Source organism: Urocampus carinirostris, chromosome 6 (genome assembly GCF_059441175.1).
Source record: "Urocampus carinirostris isolate Australia breed hairy pipefish chromosome 6, RoL_Ucar_1.0, whole genome shotgun sequence".
Taxonomy (NCBI): Eukaryota; Metazoa; Chordata; class Actinopteri; order Syngnathiformes; family Syngnathidae; genus Urocampus; species Urocampus carinirostris.
In genome coordinates, this window is record NC_142354.1 from 17,587,122 (window position 1) to 17,614,563 (window position 27,442).

Genomic DNA, 27,442 nt, shown 5'->3' on the forward strand with positions numbered 1-27,442 from the left:
CATTTTCCATTAAAACAGACAAGTCGTCTATTTTATTTTTGTAAAAGTTGATAGTTTACATAAAATTGCGAGTAAATGTGACACAATCAGCATTGTAATATTAAGCTTGGCAGCAAGTTTTGAAACTTCGCAAACGATCAAGAGGATTTAAAAAAAACACTCATGTTAAAAGTCAGTACGACAGTACCATCTGCTGCCAAAGCTGTTAGCCTGTCAATCACAGTCAAGACACCTTTCATTACAATTCGGACCCTTCTTCATCTGGGAAAACTTTGCCATCTGGCTCTGTAGACATCAAAGACATCCTTCAACTTACACTTCAAATGCGCTGAACTCTAAGGTCAGACGTGTGGGCAAACCATCCGGGTCACCTATAAAATACAATATAGTAAAATTATTTAATGTCCTCAGCAATTTGACCTTCTTTGATTAAACAATTCGATAGTCACAGAAGCATAAGATATTTTCCTATCACGTGTCTCACCATTGTAATAGTACCCTTTAATCCATTTGGGACTCTCGTCCAGCCTGTAGTCATTGAGTTTCCTCTGAGTGAGCTGATGCCAGAATCCTGCCTCCAGCGCACTGCTGAAGGGTGCAAACTGCAGTTTGAGATCTGCAGATGTTGACCCCGCCATCAAAACACTAGACGGCTAAACAAAACACATTACACGCATGAGCATTCCTTTTTATTAGAAAATTTTTTTAAGGGATAGGGATTGACCAGGATATGTCGCTGAAGTGTGTAATGCAACCGAGTGCTATTAAAAAAAGAACAAATACAAACTACGGTGCCTTTTAGTTACCAAACTGCACAATTTTTCATCTAATTTACTTGCCAAGCCTTGTCCAACTTCTCCAGCACGCAAGCATAGAGTTATATCATAGAACTTCCAAGTATTTCCTCAAGTGATAAAGCAAGTCAATCACAGTTTTACATCTACAACTTACTACAAATTACTCGAACTACAAATATTTTTAAAAATTGAACAGCTTTTAATCATTATTGCAGCTTTAGGTAGCCTGTTTATGATTTCCATGTGAGTACATGCATTTCTTAGACGCGCTCGAATAAACTCTTCTTTGTCATCTTTTTGGGGGGTTTAGGTTGGCGTCTGGACTTTACTAGAACCAGGCTTTTTTATTACTTTTACCTTACGTTTTTTGCTTCAATGACAAATTGAAATTCAAAAAAAAAAATGAAACCTGGGGGGACTAGCATGAAGTATCTGTGCTGCAGCACTAGCCCCATTTGCTTACACTTAATGTGTACCGCCCCAAACTGGTCTCAAAAGTAATATAAAAGCAGATAGGCACACTAGAAAATAAAGCAAAAAAGGCTTGGATTTATTTACCTTCCAAGTTTTTAAAAACCACTCAAACGACGCACCCCACCTGTAAAATCAATATTGTTTTTTTTTTTTTTTTTTTCATTTCAATTTTTTTACCACCACAAGGCTCTAAAAATACACAATGTCTCTTTAATATCTTAAAAGTACAAGACTCTTTGGAAACGTTTATTTTTCCCTTACAATTGTCCTACCCATGTAGGTTACCAACAAATACTAACGATGAATAAAACACGGATTTTCAGTACAGCACTCATATAGTTGATGCTATGCCATTCTCAAGAATATTTAAACCGTCCAAAACAAAATTGAACGTTTTTAACATGCATTTACAGCTGCATTAGCTCCTGCGTTCTTTATCTTTATTTTATTTCTATTTTTTAAAGACCAAGAGGTTTTAAATAGTAAATGAATCGCAAGTCACTGAAGAACTCCCAGAACGCTTTACAATGTGCTTTACGCTTACTGCTAAATACCAGACTCCATTAAAGATGTATGAAGTTTTCTTTTACCTAGGTGTATGAAATGTTCCCTGAATAAAAAACTCAAGCTGCTTGTGCAGACAAATGCAGCCCGGTTAAAGAATTAAAACGTCACTACATTCTCTCCATTTTTGCACGTCAAAAGAAACCTAAAGACGCTGTCAAAATTGGCAACCAAGCCCGAATTGCTTACCTCGGAGAGCCTGACTTCCGTATTCCTTCGGTCACGTGATTTAACAGGGCGAAAAACAGCAAAGCATCATGGGTACTTGCACATTTCGAATGACTGCTTGGCTTTAATTAAGGTGCGTGCAGCATCGAGTAAAATACAAAAAATAAAAACATAAACACGAATGCACACACGACGAAGAACGAAAACACTGACAAAAAACTGTAGGTGCCGGTTCTTCTCATTCTGAATTTAGAATACAGCAATGTCCACCGATTATACCTTAGCGTCCAAAATATAAGTCTCTAGTTATTGGCAAGTTTGACGCTGCAGTCCTGAATCTCCGAATGAAGTGTCGAGGTGAACAGTAGTCAACTTTCCGGCAGAAGCAGTTTTTAAAGAAAAAGCACACAGGAAGTTTGGAAAACGCCGCAAGACATGATGAATTAGGGACCGTCCTCAAGTTTCTTTATTCGGTGAAAGCGTGAAGAGGTATGTTGAGAAAGCTGAAGCAGTGTTTCTCAACAGGGGGCATGTTAGGTTCATAGCGTGGGGGTGCTGAGCACAAAGAGTAGGGGTTCATTTTTCCATCCGGGCCACCAAACCAAAATGGTCGAAATATGACAATTCTGTGTCATCATCAGCACCGCTTATCCTCAGTAGGGTCATGGGGGTGCTGGAGCCCATTCCAGCTATCTTCAGGCATTGGGCACCCTGAACTGGTTGCCAGCCAGTCGCAGGGCACACAGGGACAAACGACTCGCTCTCTCATTCACATCAAGGGATAATTTGGACCAGCCAGTTATCCTCAGATGCATGGAAATTGGAAGGAAAGTCATACAGGCACAGGGAGAACATGCAAACTCCGCACTGGGAGGCTGTGGAGCTGGCATTGATCCCTGGGCCTATGCGGTAATCTCCCATATATATATGGGTGCCAATTTTTCCCCATTGTCCCTTTGTGTGTCTGCAACAAAAGTAGAACTACAGAAATGCTACAAAATACTATAGAATTACTGCAAAACTAAATATCTGATTTAGTGCTTGAAAACAGGGACCTAATATATTATTTTGTCTTAATTCTGGTAAGAAAACAAATACTATTGAAATACTACAAAAATACTACTACAGTTATACATGATACAAAATACTATTACAGAAGTATCACAACAGAAATATTAAAAATACTAAATAAATACTACGAAGATAGCAGTATAGGAATACTACAAAATATCACTACAGTAATACTATGATACAAAAATACTTCTACATAAATACTACAAAAGAAATAATAGAAAATACAGCTAGAGTAATACGACAAAAATACTACAGATACTCTACAAAGATTATACTATGGGGGAAAAAATGTATAAATACTACTGTATAGACACTGTAAAATACCACAAAATAAAAATACAGCAATACTGGTAATCCTGAAAGGGGGATACCACATGTGCGATCCCTTCTCAAGGTTTCTTAATTTTCCTCATGTTGAGGTTTTTGAGTTTTTCCTTGCCTTCATGTTGGTTCCAGATCAGGGGATGGTGTAATAATAGTCTGAAATAATAGTCTGTGCAATAACCTGTGCAGCCCTTTGAGACTCTTTGTGATTAAGGGCTATACAATTAAAAAGGACTTGACTTGACTTTAAAGACACTACAGAAATACCACAAAAATCTGACTGCAAAAATGCTCCAAAAATACCCTAAAAATACAACTATAGTAACTATAGTATTTTAGATGAATTAAATGTTTTACCACAAGGGAAAGCTAAGAAAATAAACAACGCCCCTTTAAAATACCTAGTAATTTAAAATAACTTATTTAAGTTTTTCTTATAATTTTGCTTATGACATAATAAAGGTAATTCATTCTAGTTAATATGTTTGCTTTAGTTTTGGATTTTAATATATTTTTAACGTTTTTACTTTTATTTTAATTGAGCAAAAATGATTTACTAGTGGAACAAAAACATTTTTTACTTCATTTTAATTACTTTTTACGCTGCCGAAATAGACAAATTTTCTTTTTTTTAATTAAGTTTAAGTTTCATTTAAGGTCACTGTAGCTCAAAAGGTAATACAAGTTATATACAGTATCTTGGTTAATAGTTTTGGATTTTATTACATTTTTAACCTGTTTTTCAAGTTTCCCCATATCTTTATTGAGTGTTTCTGAAATCATAACGAAAGTTATATTTAAAATGAGCAATAATGATCCGTCAGTGGAACAAAAGAACATGTCTATAGTATAAAAAATTAGAACCATAATTAAAATCGGCAAAATTATGGGCAAGATTTCAATCCATCATCCATCCATCATCTGCACCGCTTATCCACAGAAGGGTCGCGGGGGGTACGGGAGCCCATCCCAGCTGTCCTCGAGCAGTGGGCAGGGGACACCCTGAACTGGTTGCCAGCCAGTCGCAGGGCACACAGAGACAGACAACTCACTCGCTCATTCACATCAAGGGACAATTTGGACCGGCCAGTGAACCCGACATTCAAGTTTTTGGAATGTGGGAGGAAGCCTGAGTGCCCTGAAGACAACCACGCAAGCACGGGGAGAACATGCAAACTCCATACAGGAAGGCTGATAGCCAGATTTGATCCCATGATCTCAGAACTGTGCCACGGACACGCTAACCACTCAGCCTTTGTGCCGCCATGTGCAAGATTTACTTTTTTTTTTTTTCCGTCAAAGGAAAAATGAGAGCACTGAGCTTAAATAGACAGAAAGCCAATCTGTCAATGAGCTGCATTTCTTTATTTCCCGGTGAAATTTGTGTCTGCTGCAACTGTATTTTGACACAAAGAGCTCAAAATATAGCCCTAATTCGTTTGTTTTCTGCAACATCCCGAGACTAAGGTTTGGAATCGAATGATTTGCATTTAAATAAGAGTTGCTCGACCTTTAAACCTTCAAAGCATTCATTTTAAATCACTTACAACCATCTGCTCTACCGCAGGAGGAAAACAGACTAAAAACCTTATGTACACAATATATTCATACCATTCTGTATACAGCATCTACATTTGATACTCATACATAGTGTTTTTAAGTGATAATGGGTGTGAACTATTTTGTCCTCTTAACATTATTATTGCATGTTTGTGTTATACATCTTCTAAAAATTACTCATATAAAATCAGATTAGGGAGGTTTGATTCAGCCATTTTTAAGTGATACCCAAATCTTCAGTTTCATCATCAGTTTTTATCGATACCCGGGGGTCTTCAACGTGGTGGACAGCTGAGGTGCCCGTGGACCGGTTCTGAAAAAAGCTCACCATTGCTGTGTCATTCTGATGTTCCAGTAAATTTTTCGTTTTTGTTTTGTGTGTGTGTTTTTCGGAGTTTATTCAACCCTATATCCAATGATAACCTGGTAATAACATAGTAACGACAGAGTTATATTATGATAAGTTATCTTATTAGAAATGCATATCAAACTGGGTGCACTTTGTGGTAATTAGTAACAAAAAGTAGGTCTCAGTTAGAAAAAGGTTAAGACCCCTGACATATACCAATACCACCTAACCATCCATACCATTTCCTACATAAAACCGCCCTTTGCAAAAATGGTTAACTTATTTCAATGAATACCTTTAAAACACTGCTTCCTTAATACTACATTAATGGAAATTTACATTTTTTTATTTGTAGTTCCTGATTATTTGAAGAGGAAACCAATGTTGGTATCAGTTACCAATTAAAGTGTAACACATTTAAAAAGCCTTCATTGATCTCTAAACCTTAGGTACTTCTAATATCTCTACCACAAAGCACACCTGCTCCTAAGGCCTTGAGCATCTGACAGTTCCAGGCAAAGAAAAATGTTTGTGCTGCAGCAGCCTCCTTATTCATTCAGTCTGGGTTTAGGCGTGCTGTTGTGTTTTTTCAAGCTCAACGGTGTCAATAAGACTGTTTTTTTTATACTACGTTAATAATTGTTCAAAAGTCAAGTTAAGTCAAGCCATGTGTATTTGCATAGCCCTTAAACGCAAAAACTCTAAAATTGATGCATGGACCACAGACTATTGCAAACTACTGACTATTATTACACCATTCCCTGATCTAAAACCTACATGAGGGCAAGGAAAAACCTAAAAATCTCAACTTGAGGAAAATGAAGAAACCTTGAGAAGGGACCGCACATGAGGAAATCCCCCTTCCAGGATGACCAGGCTGCAACAGATGTTGCAATAACAAAGAATACACACATATCATCAACATGAACTATAGGTCATTCATAAGCTATAGAATATAAGAGTGTTTTAAGCTTAGATTCCACTGAAATTGCAGATCGAATCTCAGAGGGCACAACATTCCACAGCACCAAAGCCCGAATGCAGAATGCTCTCGAACCTGCAAATCTCTTCTTGGCTCTTGTAGACCCGCATTTTCCAAGCAATGGCTTCCGACAGAAACATATTGGGAAACTAAATCTAAAGGGGATGAGGGAGCATGTCCATGCATGATTTTGTATCATACCAACATAACCTTAAAATCACACCGTAAGCTGACAGGGAGCCAATGCAGGTTAAATGATAACGGGGTAATGTGATCAAACTTTCTTGTCTTGGTTAAAAGCCTTGCTGCAGCATTTTCTACCGGCTGCAGGCTCTTGATTTTGGACTTCGGGATTCCGGAGAGTAGTACATTACACTCATCGAGATAGGAGGTAAAATCTGCGTGAATTGATCTGAATGATGATCTGAATTGTACTTCTCCATATTGAAATACAATTCAAAACAGCCCAAGTTTCCATTTGCACCTGGGTTACTGCCGTGAAACCTATAGCAGGTAACTGGTTTTGATTTGACCCTAATTACTACCTTGACATATATCTGACTACAATTTAAAGGCCAATGTACTCTTGTTCATCACGATTGGATTGCCCCTGCTGACTCCCAGCAAGATCAGATAAACCTTCATGATACAAATCGTGATTATGTGCCGTAATGGAGTCTGAGAGCGCTTCCTGTAATTCCAATATTTAAGAAGCACAAATTAACTGTGTTTCATTATGACAGGGAATATATTAAAAGGAATTATATGTACTGAGGGGTGAACATACGCTTAAATTGTGTTATTTCTTTTTTGGGTGATAAGGTAATATAAAATTTCCCTCAATGTAATTCAAACATAAGGCTTTTGTGTAAATATTTGTTTTGTGTATTCTGTAACTGCAATCATATTTCATCTGAAGATAAGAACCATTGACAAGATATTCAAGTTTCTGCTGCCTTTTATTATTAAGATACTTAATCTCAAACATAATGCAAAAACAAACTTAAAATGACGCCATTTTAATCCAAATGCGACAAGAAGGTACAGGTAAAATACAATGTACTGCAGATGTTGAGACTGCGTGGTCCCAATTGGGTGGTGGTTCTGCATTTCAAGCATAGAGAACATCACTTTGGCACCACAATGCATTAATATGCAGGCAAGTAGAAGTTTTGCAGAAGCACCAGCGAGGATCCTTTAAAGCGCTATCCAGTGCTGTTTGCTAGCTATTAAAACAGTGAGTCATCTATCTCTGAGTTCCGGCTAAAGATGATGATCAACGGAGAAACCTCAATGATATACAGATTTAATTTTTCAAAAGACTGAGGAATTTTTGGACCAGAAAAAAAGCTGCCACCATTATGTTGTAAACTACGTAATCACCAGCGTACACATGTGCTTGCATGCAGTGGTGTGCACATAAATACACTAGGTCGTGTTATTGCCTCATCTGCACTCGTTTAAAGGGACACTGTGTAATATTTGACCACTAGATGTCACTGTATTGTGTAGTGCAACCAAAATAACGAGTGCTACAAAGCATAAGGAAGAATACAAACTACGGAGACTCAAAGTGACCAAACTGCACCATTTTCTTCAAAAACAGGCTTTCGAATTTTTGGGGCTTTTGGGGGCTACCCTTTGCAGCAAGATTCCAGAAAATCATTCCAGCTCCCTAGGTGAGCCTCATGTTGTGTAAATAAATTAATACATATTTAAAAAATATTGCCTTTAATCAATATATACACATTTCTTGACCTAACAATTATTTGAAAAAAATAAAATAAAAAATGCATAATTGTGTGACTGTTGTTGTAGTTTTGGTAATTGTTCAAATCACTTTTATTACCACAAGGAGGTGCTAAATAATACACAACATTCCTTTAAAAAATAATTTTCAATTTTAACTGTAAGTTTTTTTTTTCATAATTTTAATGTTTTTCCAAAGATTTGGTTTACACTTAGGTAAAAACGCGTTGTAAAAAACAACAACAACAAAAAACACTAGGCAGCTGACATTTCCCAGGTTTTTGTAAAAAGTACTGATGTTCAAAATGTCATCATGGTATCCTTTCCCAACTAATGGAACAGAAACCTACAATTTGTGTAGCATCATTTTCCTTTGTAATGTTTATTTATTCACATATATATATATATATATGTCTATATATTTTCATATATAGATATATATAGATATATATCCATCTTTAGTAGGGTTGCGGGGGTGCTGGAGCCCATCCCAGCTGTCTTCGTGCAGTGGGCAGGGGACACCCCAAACTGGATGCCAGCCAGTCGCAGGGCACACAGAGACAGACAACTCACTTGTTCATTCAGACCTAGGGACAATTTGAACCAGCCAATTAACCTGACATGCTTGTTTTCGGAATGTGGGAGGAAACCGGAGTGCCCGAAGGAAACCCATGAAAACACGGGGAGAACATGCAAACTCCACAGAGGAAGGTTCGATCTCATGACCTCAGAACTGTGCCGCACATTAACACAATTTTCTTTTTTAATTGGCTTTGGATTTCCTTGTTTACACAGTCTTGGTCGGTTTGCTGACAGTTCCAGGGTATTACATTAGAATGGAGAGATAGCTGCCTGAATCAATTGTTTTGAGCTCCAGGCTATGTTTGAATAAACTACTCCTCACAAAAAACACTGTTAATGTGGTGTTTTGCACCAATTACCCATCTGTGAGAATTACAGCACAATCTTGTGCTTCAACTGGCGCACCCTCCCTCACTAGTTGCAATGGACGGGCCATAGGGGACAATTCCATGAAAACAGATTGGGTATACTTTTGTATACTTCAGTATGACTTAGGGTAGCAATACTTTAGAAGGTAAACGCTTGTCTTGGGATCAAGAGGACGCAGGTTCCATTCCCAGGTTCTCTGTGCTATATGTCAAAGTGTCCTTGAGCAAGACACTGAATCCCTATTGGCCCCCGATAAGCAGGTAGTTGTCTTGCATGGCTGACACTGATATTGGTGTATAAGTGTGTGAATGGGCACTTTGGGAGGTCTTCATTGACTTGAAAAGTTATATAAATGCAGACTATTTACATTTAATTTGTATCAATCATGCTCTTAGGATAATGACATAATTAATGTTAAACAAGTGGAGATTATTCGAAAATCTTAATTTATGTAAAAGTACGTAAATGTAGAACATCTGAAATGTTGCTGAGAAAAACATTCAGACACTGAAGTCTTTGAACGCTTCATGAGTGAAACAGCACATCCTACTTCTTGGTGAGAATCACCCCCACCAAAGTAACTTGGATTTACAAGAAAAGGCATCTCCATTGACTCAAAAGTTAAATACATTAATTTAACACTTGCAGGATATTACAAAATACCTTGAAATCAAATTTCACCCTTGAGTTACAATTTTGCTACACTTACAAATTAATGTGCAGAATATTTTTGAAGACTCTTTTAAAGTTTCTGTTGCACAGTGGGTAAATAAAAGGGTTGAGAGTGGAGTTCATGTAACCAAGCCAAATGGTGAACATGTGTAGGTCATGGTTCACGCAGTCCCGACAGAACGCCATGACCGTGAAGGCTATGAAATACGGTATCCAACACAGCAGGAAAGCTGCGATGATGAAGCCCAGTTGCCTGGCCGCCTTGTGCTCCTTGTGGATCCTCAAGCTGTGGAGTCTCTCACGTGAATTTTCGATAAACCTATGCCACGTCTGCCGCAGAGTCACCTCGTTCACCGGGTCCATCTCGGTCTCGTCAGCAACTTTAGACCAGGGTGGAGAGGGGTCGAAGTCGTAGTTCTCGCAGGCCACGGACATGTACCTTTTCTCTTGGCTGATATCGCAAACACCGTTTGCCACTGTAATGTGACATTCATTTAACAATGATTCCTGGTTCTTCTCTAAGTCAACATTTTTGGCTGGCAAACAAGCTGGAACTGCAGTCGTTTTCTCCTCTGGAGATGCAGGCTCCCTATCTGGTTTTGTAGCCAAGTTGTGTTCTGTGAGTGTCATGGAAAGAAAGCCCGGATCCTGACATTGTGCAGCAATTCTCCGGTGTGATCTTGAATGGGAATGTTTCGTTTTATCAGATTCCTCAAGAGAATATGTCTGCTCCAGAAGTTTCTGGTCGAACTGACTTTTTAAAAGTTTCACAGGAGCCTTGCATTCCTTTTCAGCTGATTTGAGGTTGTTTGATAATCTCTCGATTTTGTCATTGTCCTTTTCCCCAAAGGAGTCATTTGGGTGAATGATCCTCTCTCTGTCTCGCAAATGTTGCCTTACAGCAAAGTAGATGTGTGTGTAAAACCAAAGCATCAAAATGGAGGGCACATAAAAATTGAAGACGGCGGTAAGAACTTTAAACCACGTGACAAAGCGGAAGTCTGTGTCACACTTGTTTTCTGCCTCAGGCTTAAGCTCTACATGAGTAAAAGACCTCCATCCCAAAATAGGAAAAATCCACAACATCGACAGCAGCCAGGCTCCGGATATCATTACACTTGCTTTCCCTCTTGTTCGATACTTCAGGTACCTAAGAGGCTGTCTGACAGAGCGATACCGATCCAGACAGAGGATAAACAAACTGAAAATTGATGCCGTGCTTGCCACGTAATCCATAATCAACCAAAACTGGCACACAGCCATGCCCAACTTCCATTCGTCTTGCAGGAGGTATACCAAGTTGAGCGGCATCACAGTAGTCCCGACGATTAAATCTGCCACCGAGAGGCTCACGACGTATAGATTCCCGACTGTGTGCAAGCTCTTCTCTCTTTTGACGGCGTAAAGAACGAGCAAGTTCATCATGATAGTGAGGAGAGAGAGAAAGCCCAGAGAGAGACCCAGCAAAACACTGTGTATCTGCCCATGAGCAGGGACTGTGTGATTAACTGTTGGGGCCTCGGAATCATCCGGGTGTCCTTCCCAGTTGTTGCAGCTGTTATTGTCATTGTAGCTGTTTGTGTTCAGGTGCTGATATACCGTAGAGAGGGACAGAGCAGATTCCATCCTGAGAGATGTAGGACTATTGATCCAGTACCATGTTGATAAATACAGCGGTGGGACCAAATGCGTGGACAAAAATAATTTCCTGGTACAACTACCGCAGTGCCATCCAGTGAAAAGTGATTATTGTCTTGATCAGTAGTCTGTCAGTTAGTCTGTTTACACCTGGAAGAGAGAAAAGAAAGGAAATTATATGTTGGATGGCTTTCAGTATTTGTGACCCTATGAGACGTGGTTGGCTTTTCAGTCAATTCTTTTCTACAACAAAGAAGATGTCAATGTTCGGTTTCACCTCAGTTGACTTTTGCTGCAGAGTTACTACACGCTCCCCAGAGAAAGAGTGTATTGAGTGTGATTTCATAAAACACGAACAATATAAACCACTACACTCTAACAGTGGGGCCCCAAGTAACCCATTTTGTGTCGAACATGGACCGGTCCATCACTTGGGTTAGGTTGACCCCACCTCCTTGCGTGTTCTGAAAAAGAAAATTAAAAAACTGAAAAGTTGTTTGAATTAAGTCCACCTAATTTGTAATGTTTTGTTTAAGATATAAATCTTTAAAATGGTAGACCGTATTGTAGATAAAAATAACTATCAAAACTGGGTATTTTTATCCATAATGGATTAGTCAAATTTTGACCCTATTTTGGCCTATATTTGACCAAGGAGTTTTCATGAGGGTATGCAGATCAGTTCCTTGATAAGTCCATCCAGTGTAAAGCAAAAGTTTCTGACCTGCAATCTGCAAGTAAGAGAATTACTGCTCCACGGAATACCAGGGTATACAGAGAAGGGTCATTGCAATACCCCAACATCGCATATAATGGACTATTTGGAAGATATGGCTATTTAAATTACGATCTTCTGTCTACTTTTGTTCTGAACAAAAACCTGGAAAAAATGTATGTCTAACATTAGCTTTTTTTTTCGTGATGTCATTTAAATGTTTGTACAGTTAAAGGGATGCTCTAATTTTAAAGTTTAATTTTAACAAAGGCTTTTGTACATACATAAGAACGAATTAGACCAGCCTGAAAGAGAGTTAGGGTTTAATTTAGTTTCCTCAAATTGGAAATGTTGTATTTTAATCTGTGTTTTTGTTACTTTCCCTATTTATGTTTATAAAACGGGGAAAGTGTTGTCGAATGTCATATATTCTAAAATACCAAAAACATGTAATGTTTTACCAGGGTTTTTTGTCAGTTATTGGCCTGTAGCTAAAAATTGAATGTCACGGTGCAGAGGTTTAGGGTTCAAGTCCAGCCGCCGCAGCCTATCCGTGTGGAATTTGCATGTTCTCCCCATGCTTGCGGGGGTTTCCTCTGGGCACTCAGGTTTCCTCCCATATTCTAAAATTATGCATGTCAGGTAAATTGTTCGAATCCAAATTGTCCCTAGGTGTGAATGAGAGAGTGAGTTGTCCGTCTCTGTGTGCCCTGCAACTGGCTGGCAACCAGTTCAGAGTGTCCCCTGCCCACTGCTCGAGGACAGCTGAGATGGGCTCCAGCACCCCTGTGACTTTACGGAGGAAAAGGGGTGCAGATAATGGATAGATGGATGGACTTGCGACTCATTTTAGCAGAGCGGGTTACATATCTCATCTCATCTCTCATTAGCTGCACTGCTTATCCTCAGTACGGTCGCGGGGGTGCTGGAGCCCATTCCAACAATCATCGGGCAGTGGGCAGGGGACACTCTGAACTGGTTGCCAGCCAATCGCAGGGCACACAGGGACAGGCAACTTGCTCACACCTAGGGATAATTTGGACTGGCTAATCCACCTGAAATGCATGTCTTTGGAATGTGGGAGGAAACCGGAGTGCCCGGAGGAAACCCACGCAAGCACGGGGAGAACATTCAAACTCCGCACAGGAAGTCCGGTAGCTGGATTTGAACCCACACAGGAGGTTTTCAGGACCTTAGATAAAGTAAAAAGATAAAATATAATAATGATAACATATTTTACTCAACACAAGGAGGTTAATCTTAAGAATATTATACATCCTGAGTGCTTTGGGAATATTTATCATATCATATCAAGATTTAACCCCCCAAAAATTGACATCATTTTGAAAAGTGTGTTTATGTGTTTGATGTTTTTTTTGTGGATAAACATTTTGCTACACATCGAAGGCAATTTATCACCCGTTCCTCGTTTTCTTTTTGTATGATTAATCCAACTTGGATTAGCAGGTGGGACACTAATATATTACATATTGTCAGGTATATAGCATGCATTTATTTATATTTTTATTGTTAAATTATTTGACAAACATTCATTCATTCATTATCCTCAGTAGGGTCACAGGGGTGCTGGAGCCCATCCCAACTATCGTCGGGCAGTGGGCAGGGGACACCTTGAACTTGTTGCCAGCCAGTGACAGGGCACACGGACAGGGAATTTGCTCCCTCATTCACACCTAGGGACAATTTGGACTGGCCAATTTACCTGACATGCATGTTTTTGGAATGTGGGAGGAAACCGGAGTGCCCGGAGGAAACCCACGCAAGCACGGGGAGAACATGCAAACTCCCGACAGGAGTTCGATCTCATGACTTCAGAACTGTGCCGCAGTGCTGCCCTATTTGACAAACATTTGGAATTAAAAAAATATATATCTTATATCATAGAATAATCTGTTATTTTGTGCACTATTTGTCTATCTGTCTAAAACTTCAATATTTGAATGAAGAGGAAGAAATCAAAAATGTGTTTTTTAAGAATCCAAATCATTGATTTATCAAAAAATAATCGAACAATTCATTGATTATTAAAATAATCGTTCCTTGCAGCCCTGCTTTGAATGTTTTATACAACACATTGAGATGCGATGTGTTGCATGAAAAGTGCTTTACCAATCGATTTTGATGGATTAGTTGCTGTGTCTTTGATATTCCTCAAGTTCAATAATAACTATGATGAGGCATTAAACAAGGGATTATAACTTGTGAGGCCCCTTCTCAAGGTTTCTTATTTTCCTTGTGCTGATGTTTTGTGTTTTTCCTTGCCTGCATGTTGGTTTAAGATCAGGGGATGGTCGAATTGAAACCCATGCAGTTCTTTGAGACATTTTGTGATTAAGAACAATACACATAAATATGACTTGACTTGACTTAAACTAGTGGGGGCATATTGAACCTTTTTGGTTGAAGTCTTCCCTTTTAACATCATTGATATTAAAGACTACTATGATGTAATACTAATGTTAAGTCTAGTCAAAGTTCCCGGACATAAATAATATCTTTAAAGCCTAGGAAGAATATGATTTGGGGTAATGTAAAATGCTTTTTTCGCTCAAAGGCAAATACATTTGTCGGATTGCCCTCCAACCAATCCAGCTAAAACGCACAACCTCACTGTTGTTGTGAAATATTAATTTGAATTGACGCTCGAAGTGACATTTGAAGAAAAAGTTGACATGGATTGCCCTTGCACTTTCTTTCACTGTCCAGCTGGCCGCCTTCGACACTCAATCACACAGAAGGACTCCCACACTAGAGGGTGGCAAATCCAGTCAGCACACAAACTGTGATTTGAGAAACGGAGACTAATTACATTTTTATGTCCGCTTGAATCCTTTTGCATTTGTTTAATTCTACAGCACATCGTGTTCACGGTTTTTGAATATTTATTCAGCACAGCAAGGTCTGTCGAATTTTCTTTGGACATTCTCGTCCTGAATGTCTGATATTCTTATCCCTAAACTGTGAGATTGAAATAGGCTTATACCCGTTGCCATAGAGGCAGGTGTGTGTGTATTTTGTACATTGCTTGTGTAGGCATTACTAAGTGTTTGAACTTAGATGCGTCATAAGACCTTTTATGGACCGCGGCAATAAGTTGCCGGGTGCATCTTTTCAATAAAAGCCTCGATCTAATATAGACCGTCAAAATAACAAGGGTACTTGAAATTGCGAATATCTGATTCATAAATGCAATGGTCAGTAGCCATTTAACTGTTCAACCAATGTCAACTATCTCGATAAACAAAATAATTGTGCGTACCATTCGTGGTGGTAATTATTCCAGATGTTGTGCAGTCAACTGTTGTTGTTCCAAGTAGAGAATCATTGTTTCTTTTTGGTTTTAGCGTTGATCCAAAATATTTGTTTTAATTGGAACAAAATCCAAATTGAAATCTAACATAAGCATTGTCAAATCTCATGCAAAATATAGTCGTTTAACCCCTTGGTTACATGTACAAATAAATCAACTGAACAATTAAAACATAGGGTAGCATGGCGGCTGAGCGCTTAGTGCGTCTGTGATACAGTTCTGAGGTCATGAGCTCAAATCCAGCCTCCAACCTTGCCATGCGGAGTTAGCATGTTCTTCCCTTGCTTGCGTGGGTTTCACTCCATTTTCCTCCCACATTCCAAAAACATGCATGTCAGGTTGATTGGCCTGTCAAAATTTTCCCTAGGTGTGAATGACCAAGTGAGTTGTCAGTCATTTAATAAATGAACACATCAATGAATGACACAATACCAAACTATATGACATAAATGCAATTCTGTCATTCATTTGTGCATTTTTTTATCCATTTTTTTCGTTTATTTATTTTTGAATTTATTTCGTCATGTATTTGGTTGTGTATTCTGTCATGTATCTTTTTATGTAATTTTTCACCAAAGAATTCTATTTGTATGTTTGCCTGAGCTATTCAAGTATTGTTTGAAAGGCATTGCAGTGGGAAATCTCAGCCAGTTTGACTCACCCCTTTTGTTCGAATAACATTTTGTTGTGAAAAAATACACAACAAAAATATGACAGAATAAACGACAAAAAACAAGACGAAATAAATACAGAAATACAAAATAAATGAATGGATATATTTTAATTCTTTTATATATTTAGGCACTGTATTACATGAATTATTTATGTGTTCATTTATCCATATGACACATCTGAGTATGTATCTATTTATACCTTAATATTTACATATGGCAAATATTTTGAATTTTTACATGTTGCTATTGTGGTATCTGTAATATGAGGTCGTCCAATCTTGGGAGCAGATCTGAATTTTTGACTAATGTGCCTTTTATCAGGCCCCGCAAAAACTAAAACAGCATCAACCACTTATCAACTAGAAAGAGCCACAAAATATTTGCACTGCAAAACTACTGTTAAACATAAGCTCAAAGGGAGTAGGCTGAAGTCAAACTTTTAATTGCCTATCCCATTCAATTTTTAAATTACTAGGAAGACAGATTCAAAATCGAAACGAGAAAACAGAACCTTACCCCACAAAAGAAAAAATAGAAAAACGGAGAAATGACATTTCAAACTTACAATTGTACCGCTAGTGACTCCTATTACAAATAATACCCGAATAAACTCTTGATATAAGAATATTCTTTAGTATATTCAAAATACATATACTAGACGATTTTTTTAAATAACATAAAGGACATTTCTATGGTCATCCTATATATTGTTCCATAAGTAAGAACATCTTCAGGCTGCACAATGGCTTTTCAATGCTGTAGGAGAATATGGGACCTTGAAGTTCTAGATTCCCCTGTGATAATGAGTTTTTGCTCTCTAGAGAAAAAGGCAGTTGGAAATTCATTGGGAGTTGGTGCTTACTTGCTTTATACACCAATAATAGAGATTTAATTTTCACTTTAAGATATCGGATTTACAAACAATATTTCATACGTTCTTTATAACTAGCGTTATGCACAACCCTAAAAGCTTTCTTCTGTAATTGAAATAAGCTATTCTATATTGCTCTTATGTCACGACCAGAACAGAATCAGGACCCAAATGCGTAGCGTTAACCACAAGTTTATTGATAGAAAGAGGAAGGGCAGCACCGGTGCTTTCTGGACGCGGGAAGCAAGCCGCTGACGCAATCGGATCGTGATCCCAAAACGGGAGTGGAACTTCCGGAGCAGGAGATGGTGGTGTCAAGGACTTAAAAATAGGCTGATAGCCAGGACAGGAGAGCAAAAATGTGTCGTAAGCCGGGGCAGGAGAGCAAACGTGGTTGGAATCAAAAACAGGTCGGAGCCCGAGACAAACAGAAACATCAGGAACAGACCGGTGGAAAAACAGGTTCAGAAACGGGAAAGTCGGGAGTCAGGGTCAAACAGAGGTTCTCTGATGGACTGAAAGGACTGGGCTTGAAAAGGGGCAGGGAAGCAATCAGGTAGCCTGCAGCGGCTGGCCCCAAATGCGCGGGCACAGATGATTCTAATCAATAATCATGATACCTTATGTTTTCCCCCAACATCTTTAAACTTATATGTGGCATACATAATGAACTGTATATATATGAAAGGTTTTTTGTCAAATATATGCCTGTATCAACTCATCACTGCAATGTTCTTTGCTAATTTAGATTGTATGCTATTTGTATGGGGTCTACAGCTAATATCATGGCTACCAAACACTTGTCTTAATTGCTGATTCGGGGCACCTGCGACTGCCCCGTTGGCGCCAACAGCCCTGAGCGCTGATTGGTTCCCTGACTCGTTTTTAACCCTAGGCTTTCAAGAGGAAGCTGTCAGACCGTCCTGCGAACCTATGCTCCAGCTAGGCAAGCTCTGTACCTTCCGACATTCTCCTGCCCTGTTTTCTCCTGCCTGATACCTGTTGCCGACCTGTTTCTGGACCCGTTTCTGCCCTGCTCTTCCGTCTCGGCCATCGACTTGTTTTGCCCTGTTGCCTGCCTGATACCTGTTGCCGACCTCTTTTCTGGACTCGTTACTGCCCTTGCTCCGCCGTCCCGGCTATTGACCAGTTTTCACGCTGCCTACTACTATCCTCGCTCGACACGGATGTGCCACCTCCACTTTCCTGCCATCAGCTACCCGTGTCCGCGGATCATCGGATCGTGGAAGCAAGCACTGGTCTCTTTCTCAATAAAACTGAGTAAAAACGAACGCTATTGGGTCCTGTCTCCGTTTCTGGCTTGTGACAACACTAAGAGAAACTTCTTCTTTTTAAACATTACCCATCCTTAGCTGTATTCAAATGTCTTTTTCTGTCTTCTCAAATACAATAACCTTTGTTTTTCATACATTTAACGTTCATTTGTTTTATAAAACCATTCCTTTACTTTAAGTACTCGGGTCATTTCTGTTCTGGAATTCCTGTAGATTTGTACCCAGGCCTATTATTGTTGTGTCATCAGCATATAGACACGACAATACTAGGCCTGGTTCTGCATTATTTACGGTTTAAGATCACTGTAGAGTTTTGTGTCCATCAAAATTACAATTGCTTGACCTTGGTTGAGGTCTTGGCAGCTTGGCTCAGGTGAAGACGCTCCTTTTTATCAACTCAGCATGTGACTGATGCTGCATGATAACGACTGAAATAGCCATCCGTTTGCTTTCCGCGGCAGCAGATGACACCCTCCATCTATGTGTGAAAGAGATCACTTCAATATGGCTATATGTGCACATTTGCCACGTTACACCTTCTCACCATTTACTCCCTGAGTTTCCATTTTACACGTGTGAGGTGTATTTGGAGTACGAGCCTCTGCTACTCTCTTTAGCAATGGTGTCCTTTTCAGACTTCTTGTTCCTGGTTAATTTAGTTGAGTATTTATTTGTGACTGGTTGTGAAAAATTGACCTTTATGTTTCATAAAATGAACACTTCATTCAATGTGTTCAGCATGTTTAAGAAAACTCTCGGGGCCCGAACAGACAGAAGACCCAGATGCGTAACGTTTTCACGCAAGCTTTATTTTATGGGAATGGGGCAGTCATGCGCGTGATCACAAACGCCAGTGATTCAGCGATCGCTGGGCGGAAGAAGTGAGACAGAGAAGTCAGGCACGGGAAAACAGGTAGCCAGAGGCAGACGAGATCGAAACCGAACAGGACAGATGGGATTGATACCAGATACCGGACAGGACGAGACAGACGGGATCGATACCGGACACTGGAGACTGGAGCAAGATACTGGACAGGACGAGACAGGCGGGATCGATACCGGATACTGGATACACGAGCAGGATACCGGACAGAGTCAAAACATAAGTCTTGCAAGTGCAGATGTTCGTTGACGGACTGACCAGGAGTGAATGAGAGCACTAAGTTTAAATAGGAGGGGAGACAATCAGGCAACGAGCAACAGCTGGCGCCAAACGGGCCTAAGTGAGGGCAATGGACAACCATGACAAAGACAAATTACAGATGACCAAAACTTTTATATTGACTCTATGTAGTTTCTGTTTTTTAATATTGGACACCTGCAGAGGAGATGGCATAGAATGCAATTTCCTTATTTTGACCATAATACTTCATTGCATTTAATAACAAAAGCAATTACAAAGTAACAAAAATACATGGGTTCACAAAAAGGAATGTCCAAAATAAACAACACCTGATAAATCTGAAACCAAAACTGGAAATGGAAAAAAAGAGAGGAGCAAAGTAACAAAGAAACAAGAAACAAACTACCCTAGCGTGGTGGTGGAAATAAATGAGAATGACAATGACCTGACCAAGAATGCTTGTCCAGGCAGTCATTTATAAAAGGCAAGGATGATTAGGGACGTGTTTGGAGACATCTGTGCCCAGTTCCAAAGCCGATTAGGGCCCTCTGGTGGAGGAAGGCTTAAAAACATTTGACCATCATCAAGTCAAGTCAAGTCATGTTTACTTGTATAGCCCTTAATCACAATGAGTCTTAAAGGGCTGCACAGACCATAGATTATTGATAACTACAAACTATCATTGCACCATCCCCTGATCTAAAACCTACATGAGGGCAAATAAAAACTCAAAAACCTCAACATGAGGAAAATGAAATGTGGTATTGACAAAATGATTCAGGCTGAACATTCGGTACTAAATCAGTGGGCCTTGAACCTGTTGTACTCTTGATATACTGTATGTCACTGCCCATATTTCAAATTATATAAATTTATTTATAACTTCTTCCCTTAATTAGTCGTAATTATGTAACATCTGCTGTGTTTTCATTTATATTACCTTATTAATTTGAGTGGAATACACAATGAGAGAAAACATAGATTTAAGTTCATGAAATGTCTAATCAAGCACATTCCTGAGACGATCACGACTGAGTTTGGTCCAGCTTTAATTAGTTTTGACAAAAATTCAATTGATTTTCTCACTAAGAGTTAAGCAGCTTGAGTAAAATCTCCCCAAAGTTGACAAGGCAGCCATCAGTAGGATCATTCAACTTGATGTTTGAATTGTAATAGCCAGCTTGTGGACTGACCTTTTTGTATGAGAATGTTGGCTAAGCGCGTTAGAGTTTGCATAAGTTAATTGCTACAGCAATTGTCTTTTAGTTCATTTATATTTTTTGTAATACATTTTTTTCAAAGGAGCTGCACATCTGTTGTCAGCTTCTCTTTTGAAAAATTGCCTTTTTCGTATCTGGATCCTTCGAACCCGCGAAGGAAAAAAGGTATTCCTCAATATACCCCGCACGATTTTCATAGTGCTTCTTATAGTGTCTGTCAGGACCAAAACAGAGACAGGAGCACTTGTGCACGTTTCTCTCAGTTTTTTTGGGAAGAAGGGAAAGGATTGCACACACAATCCGGTGATCGCTGGTCGTGGGCAGCAGGTCGCTCTAAATGCGGAAGTAGCACTTCCGTGGCGAGCGATGGCGGTGTCGGGAGCGGAAAAAACAGGCCAGCAGCCGGGACAGGAGAGCAAAAAACGAGATCAGCAACGAGTCGAAAGCCAGGAAAGGAGAGTAGACCTGGTCAAGACCAAAAAACGGGTCGAAGCCGGGAAACAAACGGGAGCCAAAACATTAATAAGTCAGGGTCGAAAAGCTTGCCTAGAGTAAACTGAGGTTTGCAGACGGACTGACAACAGGGGACAGGAGTGGGTTTAAATAGAAACAGGGAGCCAATCAGCGTCCGAGGCAGTTGGCGCCTAAGGAGTGGGCACAGGTGACTCACATCAGTAATCGTGACGGTGTCATTGTCACAATGTAATCACATGCAATGACTACATTTATGACACCCTCAAACAATGAATATAATCACCCAATTGTTTCACTTTGAAATGTTTGGTGCAGACTGGAAACAAAATACATATGACAACATGAAAAACCTGGGTGGTTAGCGCGCAACCCCACGGTACAGAGGTCCAGGGTTCAATTCAGCTTGTTGCCCTCCGTTGAGTGAACTTTTTTAATGTGTTTATGAAAATTTGCCACAGTAGCAAACCTGTTCACTACTCAAATGATATCTGGCAATGCATTGTCCTTAAGATTGTTGAAAAAAAGAAAAAATTCCACACCGTGCGACGCTTCACGTTTGACTCTTTCATTTATAGCTTCTGACAAGGGTGTGAGCATAGATTTGTCACTCTCTTCTACCTGGCAGGCAAGATGCAGCAGCAGGCTCGGTAAAGGTTTTTGCTTCTCAGTCTCATAAACAGGCATAATGTTAGAACCGGGTCAAAGGACTGTGCAATCTACAGGAAATTGGTGTACTGTTAAAGTATTGATCCCAGGAAGATAGAATCAATGCGGTCCAAGTATTTGCTTAGTATCAATAAAATCAATATATGAATCGATCCGCCCACCTTGAGTATCAGGACATTTTGATTTAGTCGAAATTAGAGTGCTCAAGCCAACCAGTCTTACTAGAGAAGCATAGCTGTCATTTGGGGCCAGCTGGCTGGTTCCCTAGGGTGAAGAAAGATTTAAGTTAAAGTACTATACTTCTTTATATCATATATTGGCCAATATACAATAAAGGTATATTCTATTCTATTCTATTCTATGAACATGAGCAAAAATCAGAATAAAAGGAATAAAGTTTCAAGAGTTTGACCTGCAGACAAAAAAAAAACATGCATTATATAAGTCTTTTACATTAATGTACACATTGGGGAATTCAATTTTCCTCGGTGACAATATGATTTTCCGTTCGGAATAAAAGCAACGGCAAACAATTGTAGGTTTGTGCTTAAAGGTCTGAAAACATATGTTTTATAATTGGATGCGTGCAAACTTGAATACGAACAAGCGTGAACAAGCAATCACTCTCGCTGACATCCTTTATATTTAGTATTTGGCAGGGGAAGATACTGTTAGCCGGAGAGTGATAACAACAACATTAGAAAGTGTTCAGAAAGAGAAAAGGAAATGTTGACTTCATGCAAATGAGATAGTATTATTGTTTTTTTTGCACTTTGAGACGTGAGTCATCCACAGACATTCTCAGTCCTAAATAAATGTATTCCTTCTGAGGTTGTAAGGCTGTTGTTCCTGCGCTATATTGTCTGATAAAAGGTTTTTAATGAGTGTGGTATCCTGTCTGTTGTTGAAAGGGCCCTGAGGCTTGATAAGATCGAATCATCTTTATCTACATACCATCTAAATGTGAACCAGTCGTAAAGAAACAACATTGACGGTACAGCTGTTCCTCTACTTACGACTGTTTCTACATAAGAACGGGAAAATATTGTCTATAGTTACAAAGGTGTTTCAGCATACGAAGTCAAAAATGCAGTACAGTATACAGTATTTCCGACGGATTGTCATAAGTCCGCAAACGCAAATGTCATTAGGTAAGTTTTTCAAGAAATGCCGGGCAAAAACATAAAGGAATATTTTTATTATTTCCCTTATTCTTTGTTTCTTAGTTTTTTTGCATGATCTTGTTTTCAGCTTAAGGTGCGGTAATATAATTTTAACATGTATGTGCTTTATGTTCTGATGTACTTGTATGATTTATTGACAAAAATCATACCGTACTTTTGCGGGGCTTGGAACGGATTAGCGCATTTACATTTAAAATCCGTTTCCACCTACATAGTTTTCAGGTTAAGAAGCTACTCTCAGAACGAATTCAATTCGTAAGTAGAGGTACCAATATATTAAAAAGGAATAATTGTCTTTATCCCAGGTTTTTGGAACATTATACGAGCCTCAGGATAATACCACTAGCAGGTACTCAAGCTGAGAGTTACTTTTTGTTATCAATTGATTATATTTTTACTATCTTGTTTCTTTGTCTAGAGTAAAGGAATACATGTAACAGCGTTTCGTATTAAGGATACGAACAAAATGTTATTTAATCATTTACAGTTACAAAAAAAAGATAAATTCAAATTACAGGTACATTTAGTCAAAATAAGGATTACTTTGCAAAATTATCATTTTATTCAAGACTATATTTTGTATACATAAATCACCAATAGACAAATTCTGTCAATCATCATTTAAATTACTGACACGAGAGAAAAGATGAGGCTAACACAAGACGTGTGCGAGTCATAAGTCTTGATTGTTCAAACGGCCAACTTGTCCACCACTTTTCTTTTTGTTCGTATTTTATTATTCCTTTGATTTAGCGCTCATTTTGTTGAATTGGTGCAAGCCTGCAGTTTTTGGAGGCTGCTAACTTGTGCTCATCCGGGACTGGGCAGCACGGATGTGCGCTAGGTATTTAGTAAATTTATTTCATTATCTTCTTCTTGTATTTTGAAGTTTATTGCTCTTCAAAATCGGCTATCCAATCACTGTACTGTTATGCTGTGAGCATGTTAAAACTTAGTAAATCTAAACATTTTCAAGGGGTTTGGCATCCCCACTTCAACATGTAAATCTTGGATTTGGACACAAGAAATCCCCTAATTTGTTGGAAATTTAGAAAGTGAACGCTTGGTGTGGTTAAAACAATATTAAGTTTTTGATCTCCCCCTAATGTAAACTAAAACATAGTATATCTTGTCTGCCACGTGAAAGAGAATGTTTTAATTTTACTTAATGAACTGTAGTGTCATGATTACTGATGCAAGGCACCTGAGCCAGCTCCTTTGGCGTCAACTGCCTCGGACGCTGATTGGCTACCTGTCACTTTTTATACCCCATCTTCCTGTCACCGGTTGTCAGTCCATCTGCGAACATCAGCTTACGCTAGGCAAGCTTTTTGACCCTGACTCTCTCCTGTTCTGATTCCCGTCTGTTTCCCGGCTCCAATCCCTTTTCTGATCTTGACCACGATTTTTGCTCCCCCGTCCCTGCTACTGATCTGTTTTTTCCGCTCTCGACACCACCATTGCTCGCCACTGAAATACCACGTCTGCGTCCGAGCAACCTGTTCCCCGCGACCAGCGATCTACGGATCGTGTGTACTATCCTTTCCCTTCTTCCCAATAAAACTAAGAGAAACACACGCAAGTGGGTCCTGTCTCCGTTCTGGTCCTGACAAATAGTATGTGGTCAAAATTTGAGATTTTTTTTTTTTTTAGAACTACGAGCAATTACCTAATCTTGGTTGTCCTCCAATTCTTTTTCAAGGTTGCATTGTTAATTTATTTTAAAAAACATTTGTAATTTTATTTAAACTATTTATGTTGTCTTATAAAAGCATATCTGGTATTGGGTTAATTCACCCGCAATCAAAAGTACCCAGTTATATTACTTAAGTATGATGACGTTACTTGATACATTTTTCAACAGGTAGAGAGTAAATGTATCGGATTACATTTTCGAAGTAACACTCCCAACCCTGAAAAAACACTTTTCTTTTTATCTGTCTTATATTTCTCCTTCTATTTAGCACTCATTTTGTTGAATTGGCACAAGCCTGCAGTTTCGTGAGGATGTTAACCTGTGTGTAACTGGCACTGGGCAGCGCGTATACGGGCTAGTGATTTTTTCAGGGACATTTAGTGAATTTGATTAATTATCTTCTTGTATTTTTAAAGTCACACTCCCAACCTTGGCTTAAGGCGATTAAGCTGAATAGTATGAAGAGCAGGGGTCTCCAATGTGGTGCCTGCGGGCACAAGGGTGCCTCTTAAGGGCAGCTGAAGTGCCCACTGACTGTTCCGAAAGTAGCTCCCCAATGCTGGATCATTGTGATTTTCTTGAAAAATTATTATTTTAGTGGTTGACTGAGTCTATTCAACCATAGTTCCAATAATTACCCCGCTGATAACCAGGGTTGGGAGGGTTACTTTAAAAATGTAATGCGATACATTTAGCAGTTACCAATTGAAAAAAGTAATCAGTAAAGTAATCTGAATACACCATAATGTTGCAGGAATGTAAATTGATTACTTTCAAATACTTTTTTAATACTCCAACCCTTAGTATGCTAATAAAATACAGAATATACATAACCTAAATATAACTACTGCATTTTTGTTAAAATAAAAGTAGAACGGTTATCTTGAAAAGAATTGGATGAAACTAAGGTCAGGTAGTTACATGCCTGAGCCCAAGTCCGACCCAAATTTTGGGCCAGGTCGACCCTAAAATGTCAATCATTGCATTTGGGTTGGGACAGGCTTCTCTCTCTCACTGATTTAAAAAAAAAAAACTATCCACCCGTCATTACTCTTCACTCTATTTACCTCTTCTTTCTCTCTTAAAGTGCTGTGCTAGGACATAATGCAGCAGTGGTTTATGGTCCAATTCTCAACCCGTCAAAAAGACGAACGGCCTTAAAATTTTCCTGTCAACTCTTAAAAAGTCAACGGTGCAAAAGTGTCGGCAAATATAACCTCTACAGACACAGAAATATAAAATATGGGAATGTTTATACAGTCTTAATACTATAATTGTATCTTGCAGTATTTCTGTTTTAATATTTCTGCAGAAGCATTTTTGGAAATTTCTTTTGTAATATTTATGTAGCAGTATTTTTGTATTATAGTGTTGTTGCAGTGGTATTTTGATACATTTTGAAGTATTCCCGTACGAGTATATTTGTAGAATTTCTTAAGTATTTTTTAACATTACTTCAAATGATGAATGGTCTGCATTTATATAGAGCTTTTCAAGTAAATGAAGACCTCCCAAAGCACTTTACAATGTGCTTCACACTTACATCAAGATGTCACTGTGTTGTGTCAAGCAGCTGAAAATGAGTGCTAGGTAGCACAAGGGAGAATACAAACTACAGAATCAGTGACCAAACTGCTCTGCAAGTTTTGTTTTTATCACTAAGAGGCGCTAAAAATACACACTGTCCCTCTTTGAGTGCATTGAAAAAGTCCAGACAGTAATGATAAGTCTCGTTTTTATCATGTAAAAATAAACGAGCAAATATAAATCATTAGCTAACCTTTGAGCTACTGTGCAGTACTCAAAACCTTGCAGGGAGGCAAACTCATCAAAAAGACAGATTTCATATTCTTGCCGACCTCAAATTCATCTTCAGGTGTTTTAGTGGGCTTTTTAGACCCGTGTTTTTCAACTAGTATGCCAGGGAACGCTAGTGTGCCTTGAGACCTTGTCTAATGTGCCGCAGGAAAAATACCCAATTTTATCTTTGCAAGAAAGCGAGTTGTTGTATTCGATCTTTGCTTTCTTCCAGCGGTTGACTGAGAGACTGAAACAATTATCTATATCAATAGGTGGCAGCGGATTACTCTTTCATTTGAGATACTAATATTCTACTCATGAGTTCTGTTTTAATATTTTTGTTATAGTATTTCTCTGTCATTGTATTACTGTAGTTTTTCTGATCAGAATGAAGACAAATAAATGTTGTTTATTTTTGTAGTATTTTTGTAGTATTTTCTTGCAAACACACAAAGGAACCAAAGGGGAAAGTTTGGCACCCAAAAAAAAAATAATAATACTTTTTATCCCTAATATCTTTATTGTATTTTGATCTTTTTTATTTGGTGCGCTGTAGTTTGCCCACCCTTGATCTGGGTGCTCACCACCCCTAAATCTCTGAACCTAGAATCGCCCCTGCTTCCAACACTGCCCGAGCTCCCCAACATGCACACACTGATGGAATAGTGCGTAATGACCATTGTGCCTCCCGGATATGGTTATCACTCGGAGGAAGCATTCAAATGAGCGCAAATCTCACGTCCTGTTCGCAGACTTGTGGTCAATTAGGAAGCAATATTTGAATCATCAAACATTAAGGTTTCATGCGCCTGTTGAGCCGCACATAGGGCAACTTTTGCGCACGCAACAAACGCACACAGTTCAGCCAGACGAAATGAATGAGTATTTATGCGTTAAGCAAAATAGATTTGGTTCTTACCAGACGTGTGATAATCCTGCAATGTCTTCCAGTCTCCACAAAAAGGCACCTTGTCTCCCTAATGGAGTCGCCGAAGCTCTGATGTGACGAGCGCAGTGCAGCCCCCACCGTCCCCTCGGAAAGTGGTCATGAAGTTCTCAGCAGCAGAGGAAAATCGTGATGGAAACTGGCG

At 39.0% G+C, this 27,442-nt stretch overlaps 2 protein-coding genes across 6 annotated transcripts in view; both read right to left on the bottom strand.

Moving 5' to 3' along the window:
* The window catches only part of atg7 (ATG7 autophagy related 7 homolog (S. cerevisiae)), a 106,612-nt gene extending 79,322 nt beyond the window's left edge, over nucleotides 1-27,290 (bottom strand). Inside the window, exons 1-3 of one of the 4 annotated variants that reach the window (XM_088338098.1) lie at nucleotides 27,271-27,290; nucleotides 485-653; nucleotides 317-371 (exon numbers count right to left, since the gene is read on the bottom strand). In XM_088338098.1, coding sequence (XP_088194224.1) covers nucleotides 317-371; nucleotides 485-638 — 209 coding nt within the window. In that variant the 5' untranslated portion in view covers nucleotides 639-653; nucleotides 27,271-27,290. The other 3 variants (XM_088338099.1, XM_088338096.1, XM_088338097.1) reach the window with 3 other exon arrangements.
* Nucleotides 7,353-27,393, bottom strand: hrh1 (histamine receptor H1). 2 transcript variants are annotated; one of them, XM_088338101.1, is made up of 3 exons: nucleotides 27,271-27,323; nucleotides 11,580-11,766; nucleotides 7,353-11,452 (listed from the first exon to the last, which is right to left on the bottom strand). In XM_088338101.1, exon 3 carries the CDS (start codon nucleotides 11,288-11,290, stop codon nucleotides 9,698-9,700), a length of 1,593 nt encoding a protein of 530 aa, XP_088194227.1. In that variant the 5' UTR covers nucleotides 11,291-11,452; nucleotides 11,580-11,766; nucleotides 27,271-27,323; the 3' UTR covers nucleotides 7,353-9,697. The 2 variants fall into 2 exon arrangements, with proteins under 2 accessions (XP_088194227.1, XP_088194226.1); XM_088338100.1 differs by lacking the exon at nucleotides 11,580-11,766 and having other exon boundaries at nucleotides 27,271-27,393.
* Between the last annotated feature and the right edge of the window lie 49 nt (nucleotides 27,394-27,442).